Source organism: Nuphar pumila, chromosome 16, assembly GCF_984573655.1.
Source record: "Nuphar pumila chromosome 16, dmNupPumi1.hap1.1, whole genome shotgun sequence".
In the NCBI taxonomy this organism is placed as follows: Eukaryota; Viridiplantae; Streptophyta; class Magnoliopsida; order Nymphaeales; family Nymphaeaceae; genus Nuphar; species Nuphar pumila.
Window position 1 is genome coordinate 43,346,838 of NC_143264.1, and position 13,731 is coordinate 43,360,568.

At 39.7% G+C, this 13,731-nt stretch overlaps 1 protein-coding gene across 1 annotated transcript; it reads right to left on the minus strand.

Annotated features, from left to right (window-relative positions):
* Nucleotides 1-2,211: 2,211 nt before the first annotated feature.
* On the minus strand, nt 2,212-12,936 carry LOC149813207 (putative protein S-acyltransferase 22). The gene is made up of 9 exons (XM_089991583.1): nt 12,638-12,936; nt 12,411-12,524; nt 8,323-8,733; nt 6,624-6,692; nt 6,469-6,540; nt 5,991-6,119; nt 5,822-5,902; nt 4,273-4,455; nt 2,212-3,378 (listed from the first exon to the last, which is right to left on the minus strand). The coding sequence occupies exons 1-9, from the start codon at nt 12,677-12,679 to the stop codon at nt 2,563-2,565; spliced, it is 1,917 nt and encodes a 638-aa protein (XP_089847709.1). The 5' UTR covers nt 12,680-12,936; the 3' UTR covers nt 2,212-2,562.
* Between the last annotated feature and the right edge of the window lie 795 nt (nt 12,937-13,731).

The following is a 13,731-nucleotide window of genomic DNA, read 5'->3' on the forward strand; positions in this document are numbered from 1 at the left end:
TTGTACAGCCAGCCAAGCCAAATTCAAAGCTAGTCAACAACCAGACACCAACCAAAGAATGTGTCAAGAAGACCACTGCCTGCTTACCCAATATAATAACAAAAAGTAAAAGTTAGCAAATCAATATATGATCACTACAATCCACTTTAGTTGACACTATTTTCGAATGCATCCATGGCCCAGCGGATCAGGCACACTGCAAACCACCCCCACCCCCTTTATTTCCTCCACCGACCCAAAAGAAGCTTCAAATTAGCAGCAGTTGGTGGTGGTTCCTAATCATTCAACAACTCAACACCACCAAGAAAAGTTGCTCAAACCACCAGGGCACAGGACTACTCACTCTTATAATAGCTGAGACAAAAGCCTCCACTCCAGAAACAAAAATTGAAATCCCACCCCCCGGGCACCGGAGAGTTGCAAACCCAAGCACAATCCCCTACCCATGGATAGCACCAGCATCATCAGGAGATCAGTGCACCTGTTCCTTCAACACTACCTCTTCTTGACCTCAGTCGCCCTGCCTCTCTTATTACCTGCTTCAGCTTCCATCCTCCTCTTGGTCTCCATCCCTTCATCAAGCTTTATACTAAGTCTTCAACTCTCGCCTAGAGAGCCTCTTCAATTCTAGTGGATTCGCTTCGGCATCCCATCTCAAGGTCTCGCAGACCCTCTCCTCTTTTCTCATCTCCTTCCCCTTCACCCTATCCTTCCTCCTGCTGGCGAAGGCCTGCATCATCGCGCAGACCCTTCTCCCCGGTCCATCCCAGAAAGCACCCCTCGCTGTGCTGTTCCGCTCTCTCCCTTTCCTGTGGACAAGGTTTTTTATCACATCTCGCTTCCATTATCTTCATCTTCGCATCGAGTGCCACTGCCTTCTCTTTCCTCTTGCCTTCAATACTTTCAGGCTCTCTTCTCCCATCAATTTCAGCCTCCTATCCCCCATCAGCTCGGTATTCTATTCGGTAGTCATTGCAAACACCGTAATCATCTGCAACCTCTCCATCATTGTTTCAGGGATGCAGAATTGCAGCGGGATTGTGGCCATTCTCAGAGCCTGTATACTAATCAAGGAAAGGGCAGCTACCGCTATCGCTGGCACTTGCTGTAAATCTTTGTTTTATAGCCATTGAGAGCCTCTTCCACTACAGAGTGGTGAGGGCATATAAGTTTTCCAATGGGAGGGCTCTGTCTGTGGTATGGAAGTGGCCGCTGCTCATTTACATGTACTCCATCCTTATTCTGATCGATACAATCGTAGGCTGCATCTTTTACAAGAACAGCATGTCTTTGTATCTCTTCGACAGCAGATGCAAGGAAGAGGAAGTCGGCAGATCCAAGATCTCATTGCCCGAATCATTTCCATGAGTCTAGCAAATCTACAAAGTGAACAGGCAATTCACACCCACTTCCTTACAGCTCCATGGTCTTCCCAACTCCACCAGGTTCAGGGTTGATACAGGACTTCTCATCTCCAGTTTCCATAATTTTCCCACTTGCTGGCCACGAAAGCCATAAGCTGTCAAACACGACTCATGCAGGACAGCAATTGTGAATTGTGATAAGCATGAGAGTTTTCCTTTGGGGTGTGTGGAAATAGAATAATGGTGGGGCGGCCCTATTTTTCTGTCAACTGCTGATTTAACGTGGTTATTTTGCTAATTGGTGGTGTCAGGCCTCCAATCTCTCCATTTGCAAATAGCCAGAAAAGGTAAAGTCTCTAGTACAGATGTGCACACGGTACCAATGAGTTCGTGTTTTTTAAGTGAATCTAACCTTACAGTTATGATCTACATGGTCTGTGTTTTTTAAGTGAAACTAACCTACAGTTGTGATCTACATGGTCTGGTGGGGTTCTGACTTCCAAATCGTCAGAATCTGATGCGTTGGTGATTCAAAATTCAACAGCCATAACACCAAATTTTTACGACTTCAAGGTTTTTTTCTGTTAGAGAAACACGATCCAAGGGCTGACCTCTAACATTAACTAATGTCGAACATATCTACAGGGTCAGATTCAGTCGAAGCAATTTGCACCTATGAGTTTCAATTCATTGATACCATATGCGCACCAAAGACTTGTCCGCCAGTAAAAACTTGAACCCAAATTAAGTACCCATAAACATGGTTTTCACGTTCAAATTCATCTTGTTGTCCCAACAGAAAGTTCCGTAAAAAGATTTAAAACAAATACACAGAGAATTACTTCCATGCAAGTCGATTTGGGTCAGATAAATCCCGTTTGGATCAGGAACAAAAGAAAAAGAACAGCAAACCATAATGGAGCCTGCAGTAATACATACAAGAGCAATTCAAAATGTAAAAGAACACATGACAAAATCTTGACATCTGGATGGGAAGCAAACAAGTTTGTGCAGTACAATTTTTTCCCCGTCAACTTGGCATCCCATTCACCTGTCCACCTGTGGTTTGTTGACTCCATCATGTGAACTTCCAGCAGAGAGATCAGACTGAGGGCTTTGTGCAAGTAATCAAAGAATTCCACCCCTTCCAATTGAGAGTTGAAAATAAATGCAGATCCAGCTACCACTCTTGGGAAGCCTATCTGTAGTTGGCTATGCCAGAAGATGATGATGGCTTGGATTTAGCAAACCTTTCATTTTGATGCAGTTCCGGTGCTGCAGTGCTTTGATTAACATGACCAGAGCCAAGCAAGAGGCCAGTCCAATTTGATGGCCTATGCAATGCCCTTGGTGGGACTTGGTCGCTATCTTCTCCTCCAGATGGTTCATAACCATCACTTGTGGACCTTGAGAGTTGAACACCTTTCTGTGCATCAGCTGTGGTGAGAGCTGCAATCCCTTGCAAATCTTCAACACCAGATGAGGATGCCCGAAATGGATGGAGATCAGGTGAATCCAGACTACTCTCAGGAGAAGAAGCCATGATTCCAGCAGATGACATTGTGCGGCTTGTACGGAAAGCACTCCGTGCTTCTAGTTGAAGTGGAGCAAGGCTGGTTGAAGTTTCTGCAACTGAGTCATTGTCATTACTCACTCCCATAAGGTCATAATCAGATGCCTTAGATGACAGGTTTGATACAGGTTCAACTGGAAGCCTGACTCGCTTATTGTTGCGCCTCCGGTTGTCAAGCCTACAAGCCATGCGATCACTGCCACTACCAAGGCTGCTATCTGTTTCCAATCCTGCCTGCACCTCCCGTCTCGCTACAGGCTGCAGGATTTTAGACTTCTTCCTGGCTTGGGCAGCTGACTTTGAAATCTCATCAGCATTTAGGCGTGCCAAAGTCCAGGGATTGATTTTTACAGAGCTATTATTTCTCTTCTTAGATGGTTCATCATAAGGCACCCTCTTGCTTGAAGAAGATATGCCACCGTCAGGTGGAACCACATCAAACTGGAAGAATGTAATCAACTATCAGCCATCAATTTTAATCTGACATCACTCATACAGGACCACACCCTATTTTGCATGAAAATTTTGCAGTGTTTGATAGGTAGCATGAGAAACCTAATTCTTCCAAAACAATGCATATCATTTTAGAAGATTTTTGCCAAAAACTTAAGCATCAAAATTATTTCCAACTCAATCAAAGAGATTCCTAACTAAGTGCTTGCTTTCAACAAAAAGTGAATATGGCACAAAATCACTCTTTACATTACACTGCTAACAGGAGAAACCAATTAGTCAGAAAGGTTTAATGTGACACTTCTAAATCACTTGAATGACTCCAATCAAAGCACAAAACAAGATGATAAGTCATCGGTTGCACCACTTTGGGATTGATCTGAGTGACTTCAGATGAAAATACACAGCTTACTCAGTTCAAAAAGTCCACTTAATTTTGTCCAGTTTGTCTTCATCTGTAGCTGACTCAGATAAGTTGCATAGGACTCAAGTACCTTGCAGATTTTGCAAATGCTAAACCAAGAGAAGAAAATACCAGAAAGATTTTCCTAAAACATCTCAAGCTGACTACGAAGCACACCTCAATCTAAGAAAAAATAGCCCATTTTGATCTTACAAAAACAAATAAATTGGTAAGTAGAACCTAACGCCTTTGGGTCGGCACTGCCTTGACACTTTCCATCTTTGAGCAGGGTGCAACAATCATGTGGAAAGACAGCACTGGACCACCCATCTCTGACAGGATGGCAATGATTTTCTTCTTTGAGAAAAAAGAGTACTCACTTCCAAATCATAGGCAATATTCTGATACGCTCTATACATGCACATGCTTAAAAAAGCACCAACAGACATCAATAAATGAGAGCTTGAGAAGCTACGAACCTGATCCTCAAGAAATAGGCGTGGTGGAGTGCACCAAGCACCGCGATGAAAAGTGTTAAACGAGCTAGCACTGCTCAATCCAGTAAGTGAACTAACTGGAGACATCTGAGGACTCTGCTGATCTCCCAATCCCAGTTGTTCTTGCTCTCTTAAGGCGACGATGTAATCATAGGTGCTGATTCCCTGTCATATTTCAGAGAACGTCCACAGTTTGGTATGATGTTGGTAATGAAACCAGGCCATATCATGTAATGACTCAGATAAAGGAAGTATAGGTGCACATCCATACAACTTTAGTACAATCTAGCTGGGGAATGAGGTCATAAAATTGAATTTGTTTTTTATTTTATTTTTGAATAATTCAAGTAAGATCAGGAAAAGGCAGCAGGACAAGAACGTCCAAAAAGCCGTAAGTCAGAAAAAGAAAATCTATACACAAGCATGCATGTGGGCAGGGAACCAACATTTTGGTGCATCACCTTTGACCTAACTTTGACTATCAGAGAGATGGAACAATTGAGAATTTACGTAACTAGCCATCCTGCTGAAGTAGCTAAAAATTAGTGATAAATCCTATCAAGTTTTTGCAAAAAGTTTGTCGATTCCAAGTATAGTGAAAATAAAAAAGATTTATCCAGTTCAGATCTTCCCATAATACACATACACATGAACATATTAGGTTATGTCACAATCATAAATATCAGTGTGCCAATAATATTTAGCAAAAGTTTTCTTGTAAAACATAAAAAAGTGTTTTTTTTCTTGGGCAAATCTAGTGGATCTTTAAATCTAAAAAATTATTAAGACCTTAAAAACTGCATTTCTCAGTTCATTTCAAAGTATGTACATATTATCACAATACTTGATGTTTTTTATTAAAAAAAATCATTAATCAAAAAGCGCCTAAGTTTTAGAAAATTTTAAAAACACACCTAAAAAATATCATGCTTAATTAAAAAGGCCCAGAAGTTTACTACCGACGTGATGTGAATTACCATTTTACCCTAAACATCATATTTTAAAAAATGCACCTAAAAAAGTGGGAACGAGTCTTTGAAGGGTTAACTAGTAAATTAACTCTCTTAACTCATCTTGGGTTAATGATAAACTAGGTTAAATGGATTGAAGTTTGTTTTTTATTAATGGTACAAAAATGTAGGTGTGTTTTTTAAATTTTACAAAATTTAGGTATATTTTTTATTAATGCCAAACTTTAGGTGTGTTTTTTGAAAATTTCCCAAAAACTTGAAGGCAATAGATTCAAAATATCATCACCATTTGTGACTATCAGCTATGTGTCTGTAAAAGAGATTATATAATATACTTGAAAAGTTCCAAAACGTAAAATAAGGCAAGTCAAACATGACCACCAATATGCAGAACAAGCAAATTGTATACAAGCAGAAAAGAGAAAAACTTATGCTACCAAGTATGCTAACTCAAAAACAATATTTCACCAGTAACCAAGTCTAAGATCAGCTGTCTTGCTCAGAATAACTAGATTGAATCTAATCAACAACACAAGGTTATTATGATGCGAAGTAAAAACCTTTTTTATAAGAAGCACATGAAAGCAGAAAAGTTGTGCAAGTGGTAGGGTTGCCAGTATGGCCAAGAGAGTGCAAGAAGCCTGTAAAAGAAGATATACTTCAATGAGAGGTGACAGGAGACAAGTCATGCATAAACAAATACTAAGAAAAGAAAGAAAGAAGACTCACCACTACAACAACAAAGGGAACCAAAGAGAAGCTGCTGCCTAACTTTGCAATGATCTCCACGGTGAACCGCTTTCGCTCAAGGAAACAGCAAATCAGTACAAGGATCCCAGCTGACCATTGTAGAATAAGCTGCAAGCTCAAGCCCAAGGTGGACAAACCATGGATACCTGTCAATAGTCAACGAAAATGAAAAGGACCCAAAATCAAAGGATTACTAGAGCGTTTTCTAAAGTTGGATCCATGGGCACAGTCATGGTAGCTTGCAGGATTAGATGCTTGGACAATTGTGTTACCATCAGAAGCTCATAGATGGTTTACAGATGGCAAAGAGGAGAACACTCAAGGAGCAGTACAAGGGGTAGATCAAACGGCCATCGATCATTGCAACACTCAGGTAGCAGGGGTATCTAGTGTCAGTTTGCATCACATGTGATCTTATCGCTCTAGATAAGGGAACCAAACAGAAACTATAACTTACCAAGAGAAGAGATGACAACATTAGAGTGAAAAACCGTCGATAGTTTTTCCTACCTATACAGTTGTTAAGCCACTACAAACAAAAATCAAAATAGTATTAGACAACCTTAGAATGGATCAACAGCAGTCCAAACAGTAGCAGTCGTTTGACATTACCCGGCAGTGATGATCAAAACCATCAACGCACTTGTCACAAACTCTACAATGCTTGCTGTATTTAAAAACCTGCATTTGACAAGTTCATGAGAAAACATATTACCAATACAGCCGCGTGAAAAAATTAACAATTGCAACCAATTGTGAAAATGTACAATATTGAGGCCTAAAAATCTATGATCTCCGTGAACTAAACAGATATTTCTTAAACAAATGTAAGTCTAAGTATGATAGTCATGCAATCAAGGACATCTCCACCAAGATTGGGGTAAAAATAGCTGGACAATTTAATTCATCTTCCTGCACCAAAAATTAATTCCATTTTCCAAAGAAAATAACAAAGAGAGAGAAAGAGAGAGAGAGAAGTTCATCCTTTGAAAACAAATCAATGCACATTCATTTGAATACATTTTGTAGAGCTTCAAAGCTCAAAATGAGATTTGAAAAATTGCAAGGACACATTGTGATCCGGAACATGCTGCTGAGCTCACTGGCCCTTTGGATTAAAGAACAATGTTATTTGACCAATTTGGCAGGGGCATTTGTGCACTTTGTATGCATCGTGATCGGGGACATGCGGATGAGCTAAATGCTCTTTTGGATAAAAAAAACAATGCCATTTGGGCATCTTGCAGGGTTCTTTGCACACTGTAGTTAATATTTCACAAAATTCAGCCAGATATTTCCATAAGAAACTCAACTTGAACTAGTCATAAATATATATTTCTCAGAGGTTCACTAATTACTTTACTCTTTGTTGGCGGGTCTCTTCGTATGTGTTGTCTGGAAAGAGGACTCAATGTTTATTCGTTCGCCGGAACCAGAAGTAAAAATTTTGGTTGATAGGGATCCCATAAGAACTTCATTCGAGGAATGGGCCAGACCCAGCCGCCCAACATGGTTACTAGCTCATGCATCCATCACCTAAGGTGCATTGCAAGCCTGATGCTTAGAGATATTCATCGTAGGGATGAAGCAGTGGGCAGCATGCTGAGAATTGGGATAGATTAATGTAAGCACTCCCTTATGTAACATATGGTTTTCTGCATAATTGGCATGTCAACAGTTGCTGCTTGATTCAAAGGCAGTAACAATCTATGATTTGATTCACACAGTATGGATTTTTTGCACCAAAATATCATGGCATGACCTTGGTTTTTTCTTGATCGCTCCAGGCATGAAAATTGCAGAACTGATGAAACAGAAACCAAACATGCAAAGGAATACTTAGCTGCAGCATGTGTATATCATCAGGGGTGAATCAATGATGTTTGGTAATACAAGAAAGCTTAGGAGGTTCAATAGGCAACAATAGGAGTTGGGAATAGCAATAGCCAGATTACATCAGATAATTGCCCTGAATTTATCTCAAATTGATGGAATAAAGTATACATTAATTTTTATTATGTTACCCATTTGAAAATAATACACAGGAGTATTGTACAAGAGCAAAATTGGGCTGTCCATATGACAGACTTCAAAGAACAAGGATAAGGGGATGATATAAGTATTCATCTCCATAAGCATACAACGTGTGTGTGTGAATGCATGTGTTCTTAATAGCAAATCTTTATGGATTAACATATATAAAATCTAAGCCAGTACATCTATGCCTATAAAAGTATAAAACACTTATATCAACTGGTCCCTTGCAATGAGAAACAATTAGATCTGTATTCCTAAAAGGTCAGCAGAATACCTCTACTTTGCAAAGACTGCAGTAAAACATGCCATCTTCACTTGTTTGTGGTTCTGAAGAGTGCTCATGAGAACAAGGAAGACTTTTAATTAAAGCCAATGGACACCATGCTAACAAGGCTAAGCAAATAGATAGAACATGAAAGCATATATTCTTTTTCTCTGCTTCACTACAGGAATGCTTCTCTGTGGTATCCGTGTCTGAAATCTTATCCAGTGCCTTGTCACCAGCTTTAACAGTGGCCGCATTCACATCACTCTTTGGTGAAGATCCAATACCGGCCTTAGTTTCTTTGGGGTTAGAGTGTTTTTTACTTTTGCAAAGTTTCAAGTACTTCTTTGACTTGAAAACTCCAGGATCTGCAGGATCAGTTGCAGCACACCAAATGTATAGGAAAAAAACACAGGTGATCTGCAGGACACAACAGAATACACCCTGCTTTAGCATTTATGTGGTAAACAACAACAAAAGAATAGAAAAGACCAAACGGTCGCGTAAAGCATCCACAACACCACCACTATTAAAACACAAAGAAAATGGTAAGACATTCAAACAAATAGGATATTTACTATTTAGTAGTATGCATCAAAAAGACATGGACACATTGATAAATTAAAAGATTTTGGCACAGTAAGGGAGACGAAGACATGGAATAGCTTTTCATTTTTCTTCTAGTTAAAGAAAATCAGACACCATTTGTTTACGTAAAGCTGCATTATAGAAAAAATGAAGAATGAGAAAAGTGTCAACTTTTCAATATACATGCAAGGAAATAAAGCAGCAAATCAACTTTTACAAAACATATATAGAATTTCATTTCAATAATTAGATAAATTACAATCTAAAAAGACTGATAAGATGGTCCTTCCAGCATCTAAAACACCTATCAGCAAGATCCTTATCCCTATTATCTCCCACTCCCATCAGAACTAGCAGCCAAGATCAGTGATGTAAGCTATAATAAGTTCAACTTGAATACACTTATGATATAGCCATGAAAAGCTAGGCTGATATAAGTTCTCTTTTTTCCTTTATTTATTTATTTTTTTTGTGTGTGTGCGTGTGTTGGGGGGGGGGGGGGGGGGGCGCTGTTGTGTTTCCAATCCAAGCAATCTTGTGAATGTGAAAGGAACATGGGAACTCAGGAAAAAGAGATATCAAATCCAAGCCAAAAACAATGACCTCCAAGGGAAGATGATCACCATTAAGCCAAGCCACCAAAGCAGAAACTTGTAAATTACGTTATGCATAGACATCAATATGTTACCACCAAGTGGATTCTGCCCCACAATCTCCAAACTTTCAACTATACTTTTTCCCATACAACAAGATTCCAACTGTGAGATGGGATGGACATCCAGTCCAGCTGAAAACCTGATAAACCCAAATGAGCTGGTTGTTGCAAGCTGATTAATGGCAGAATGCCAACGAAGAAACTCCAAAATAAACCTGCTTTAGGGAACATATGTGTGACCACAGACCCATGGTAGGTCTTCAGCTAATGTAAGCAGGAGAGGGCATTGTTAATGGACTTTGTTGTCCCAAACAAGAACTTTAAGCTAGAAAGAATTTTATGGATGAAATCATGTGAGAGGCTTGTAATAAAAAGTAAAAGTAAGTTCAGCATAATAATTAGTGTAGAAGGGAAACCCATCTGAAATCATCAGAGTCAAATAACTAATGGTTACTCGCATTGGTGGATTTTAACTGGCTTACTGCACTCTTCTACCAATCTTCTATTTAACACCTCATTTTCTCTGGGTAGCTTCTAGTTGCTCTTTAGTATACATGTACGTTAACCTTGAATCATCCATATTCATGGATTAATCTGTCTGCATTTACATAAATTCTACCATTCAACTGAAAATCTCAACACAAATATAGTCATGCTTTAAATTCATCAAAACTATGCTCCAAGGGCTTGTAAATATCTCTTTTGAAGGTACAAATTATTGAATTCTGTTACAGTAAAGAACAACAATCTGATATAGTTCCTACCCAACAGGGGAAACAAAGAATTCTCTTAGATAAAGGACATTAGAGGTTTTTATTCCTAAACTGTAGAATATGTATGTGGTGAAGCATGATTGGTACGAATAATGAACAAGCCCAAAAATCACATTTGTAAACTATATCATTCATTTACAACAAAAAACAGCCAAGGGTAGATTTCAAAAGCTTGTGAAAATCTGAAGAAAAGCAGGTAGAAATCATTTCCCTCAAGAAATCATATATGATTTGCACTATGGATCAAGGACATTAACATCTCACTATTAACAACTATGTCACACGGACACTTAGCATGTGTATCCCACATCAACACGACACAACACTCGGGCACTTCATGGACACAATATGACACTTCATTGACATAGTCAAACCAGTTTCATGCACAATCAACATTGTGTAATTAACTTTATATATTTTCTTCATGATCTTATTTACTTATTTCATATTCACTTGGGTTATGTTTCTTTTAAAATTTGTCATCAATTACATTATATTTCAATTTCAACTTAGTTTCATTATTTGATGTTCCTAAATGTAGTGATTTAAACTTGTTGTTTTATACACACACTCACACACATGCATATAGCTATGTGTGTGTACGGCAGTGTCACCGTGTTCTAATTCTTTAAAATTATATCTGTGTGGGTGATGGCAGTAGCTTACGGTGTGCATCGTGTCCCACTCCTGCATTCGCATCCATGTGACACAGATTCACAAGCAGAAGTATCCACAAAACAAGGGTCACCATTAACAATAACAAGAACAACATTGTTGGGATTGTCACAGACTTTGGCCGGACCATGCACCATTACACTACAACCCATGCTGATGTTGTGGCACATCAACTAAACAAAGGTCACCATTAACAATAACAAGAACAACATTGTTGAGATTGTCAGACTTTGGCCTGCCCATGCACCATTACACTGCAACCCATGTTGATGTTCTGGCACATCAACTAAAACACTAGCATAGAAATCAGCAGGCAACCTGTTTACTTTTGTTCAGCCAAACCCATATCCTGCAGAGTTCAGTGGGCCTTGTGGCCTTGAACGCACTTGTAAACATCGAAATATGCCTACTTGTAGATTTTTTGGTTCCTTAAGTATGTTCAGTTTCCTCATGTAACTTGGGGAGGGTGGCTCACACAAATCACCTATGTGAACACTACATCACTCGATTTGGCTGCCTCCAGGTACCCTAATATGCTATGGCACTTGGCGTTATCAGCATTGTTATAATTCTAACATTGATCACTATAATTGTCATTGGTATCATTGTTAAAAAAGAAACATATCCACAAATACCGAATGTTTCCCGAATATAGCAGAGTATTCTTATCTCAAGATTGGGAAGGAACGAAGAGGAAAGATATTCCAAAATGATGTTTTCTCTGCAAACAGGGATCCATCAGATACCGAACAACACACCATGTCAGAAGCAGAAAGCCGGGATGTTGAGGAGGAAACGGTCAATCAGGATGAAGGTATCAAAGAGAAAGGTCCAGTACAGCATAAGACAAAAGCAAGGGCAGACATATCCTACTATATAACACTAATTAGACTCAACCAAATTCAGAATGTCTCCTACCCATCACAATCTGCAGGAACCAACAAAGGGATCTGCTAGAAAGAAAAAATTTGCAGAACAAATAAAGGGAAATAGAAAACAAATACTCGAGCTATTCATACTACAGATGGAACAATCTGGCCCCAAATGCCGTTATCTGAGTAAGGACGGCGTTAACTTGTTAAATCATCCAAATCTCTGCGTTAGAATTAGCTCCTAACCACATGTTCCCCCGGGTACGACACAGTCACTCTATAGTGAAACCGACGGCAATCGAACGTGGATCTACTGACGAACAATACCAAGAGACCATCAATCTTACCAACTCACTTCACATATTGCATACAACCGAAGAAATAAAGAAATGACGGTACCAACAAACAGATAAACGAGAAACGCGAGCAGATCTAGAAGAGAGAGAGGGAGAGAGGGAGAGAGAAAGCGTCATTTCTACTTCAAAACAAAGAAAAAAAACAGAGAGAGAGAGAGAAGAAGGGCATGTGATATACCAGAGGTGTGTAGAGGCCCATCACGACGTACTGGAACGCCTTCCCACCAACAAACGGCACAAAGAAGACATAAAAAGCAAACCCTAATGCCAAGAAAACAGCAACAGCGACCACCTACATAATGGAAAAAGTTTTACTCATCAACAAAAGCAAACATCGTGATGCAAGAAACGAGAAAAGATTGGCCTTTTCTTTCTATTTAGGCATTTGGGCGATGGTTTTCAGACCTGAAGCGGATGATAAGGGAGCTGCCATCCATGCCTCCTCATCTCTCTCTCCCAAATCTGAATGTGGGGAAGGGGGGGAAAGACCAGAAAAGAAAAAAGAAAATGGAGGAAAGAAGAGAAGAATGGGAGTGTGGTGGTTGGATTCAGCGAGAAGAAGAAGATGGCAACATTGTGTCTGAGAGACGAAAGAGCGAGAGGAGCAAGGAGGGGGCGCAGGAAGCAACCAGTGATAGATTGGTAACGCTTCACACTGAAGAGAGAGAGAGATGGTTTGGTCTTTTGTTTTTTTTTTCCTTTCTTGGGGGATTTTACTTGTTTGTTGTTTTTTTATTTAAAGCAGCAGGAAGATAAAATAAATAAATAAAAAGTAGTGAATGATGATGGATGGTGGAGATGATGCTCCTGACGGTGATTACTACCAACCTTCTTGTACTCTTTTAATTTGGCAAAGAACCTCTCTGCTGACTCTGATCTCTCTACCCCCAATGATCGGTCGGATCGAGGTGGAAAAAAATGTGTCGGTAATTACCAATAAATTCATGAAAGCAGAGATATGGACGAATAAGGTCAAATCCGTTCAACAAATTGATAAGACAGCACTTGAGAGACCGGTGGATCCTTCCTTGCTTGAGGGAAGAGCAGCATTAATTGTCGTATAAGCTGAGCCAACCCTGCAAAGACTAAAGCTGCTCTGCTCGAGAAGCATTCGAGGGGGGGACAAATTGGTGGTTGGTATGTAGTAACCATCGTATTCATGTCGTGGGGATTGAATTCTTCTTTTTACTTCAACAACCAACTTGCGTTGGCAAGTTGAGTCTCATCTACTCGTACCAAAGAAGTTGAGCAATTACCTCCAAGCTTAGCAGCCACAACAAGTCCAGGTTTGATGGTTTGGGGGCGTCAGCCAACTTGAGGGCTAACTATGCATTCATTCGAAGTGAGTCACCACTCCAATTTTAAGCAGCCAAAGTTGTTTAGGCTGTAGGGGCAACCTTGGCCTTTGCCTAATGTAAGGGGTCGTTTGTTTCTTGCCCCCACTTTCATGTGGCAGATCATTAATGTAAAAATGCAAAGATTACAATCTAAGTATGTTT

What these genes read in the sequence shown, in the direction of transcription:
- LOC149813207 (XM_089991583.1), bottom strand. Translation starts at nt 12,679, where the DNA reads ATGAGGAGGCATGGATGGCAGCTCCCTTATCATCCGCTTCAG. An exon ending in TGGGCCTCTACACACCTCTG is followed by an intron (nt 8,734 to 12,410) that starts GTATATCACATG and finishes TGTGTCCTGCAG; the next exon opens with ATCACCTGTGTTTTTTTCCT. An exon ending in GTTTTGATCATCACTGCCGG is followed by an intron (nt 6,541 to 6,623) that starts GTAATGTCAAAC and finishes TTTTGTTTGTAG; the next exon opens with TGGCTTAACAACTGTATAGG.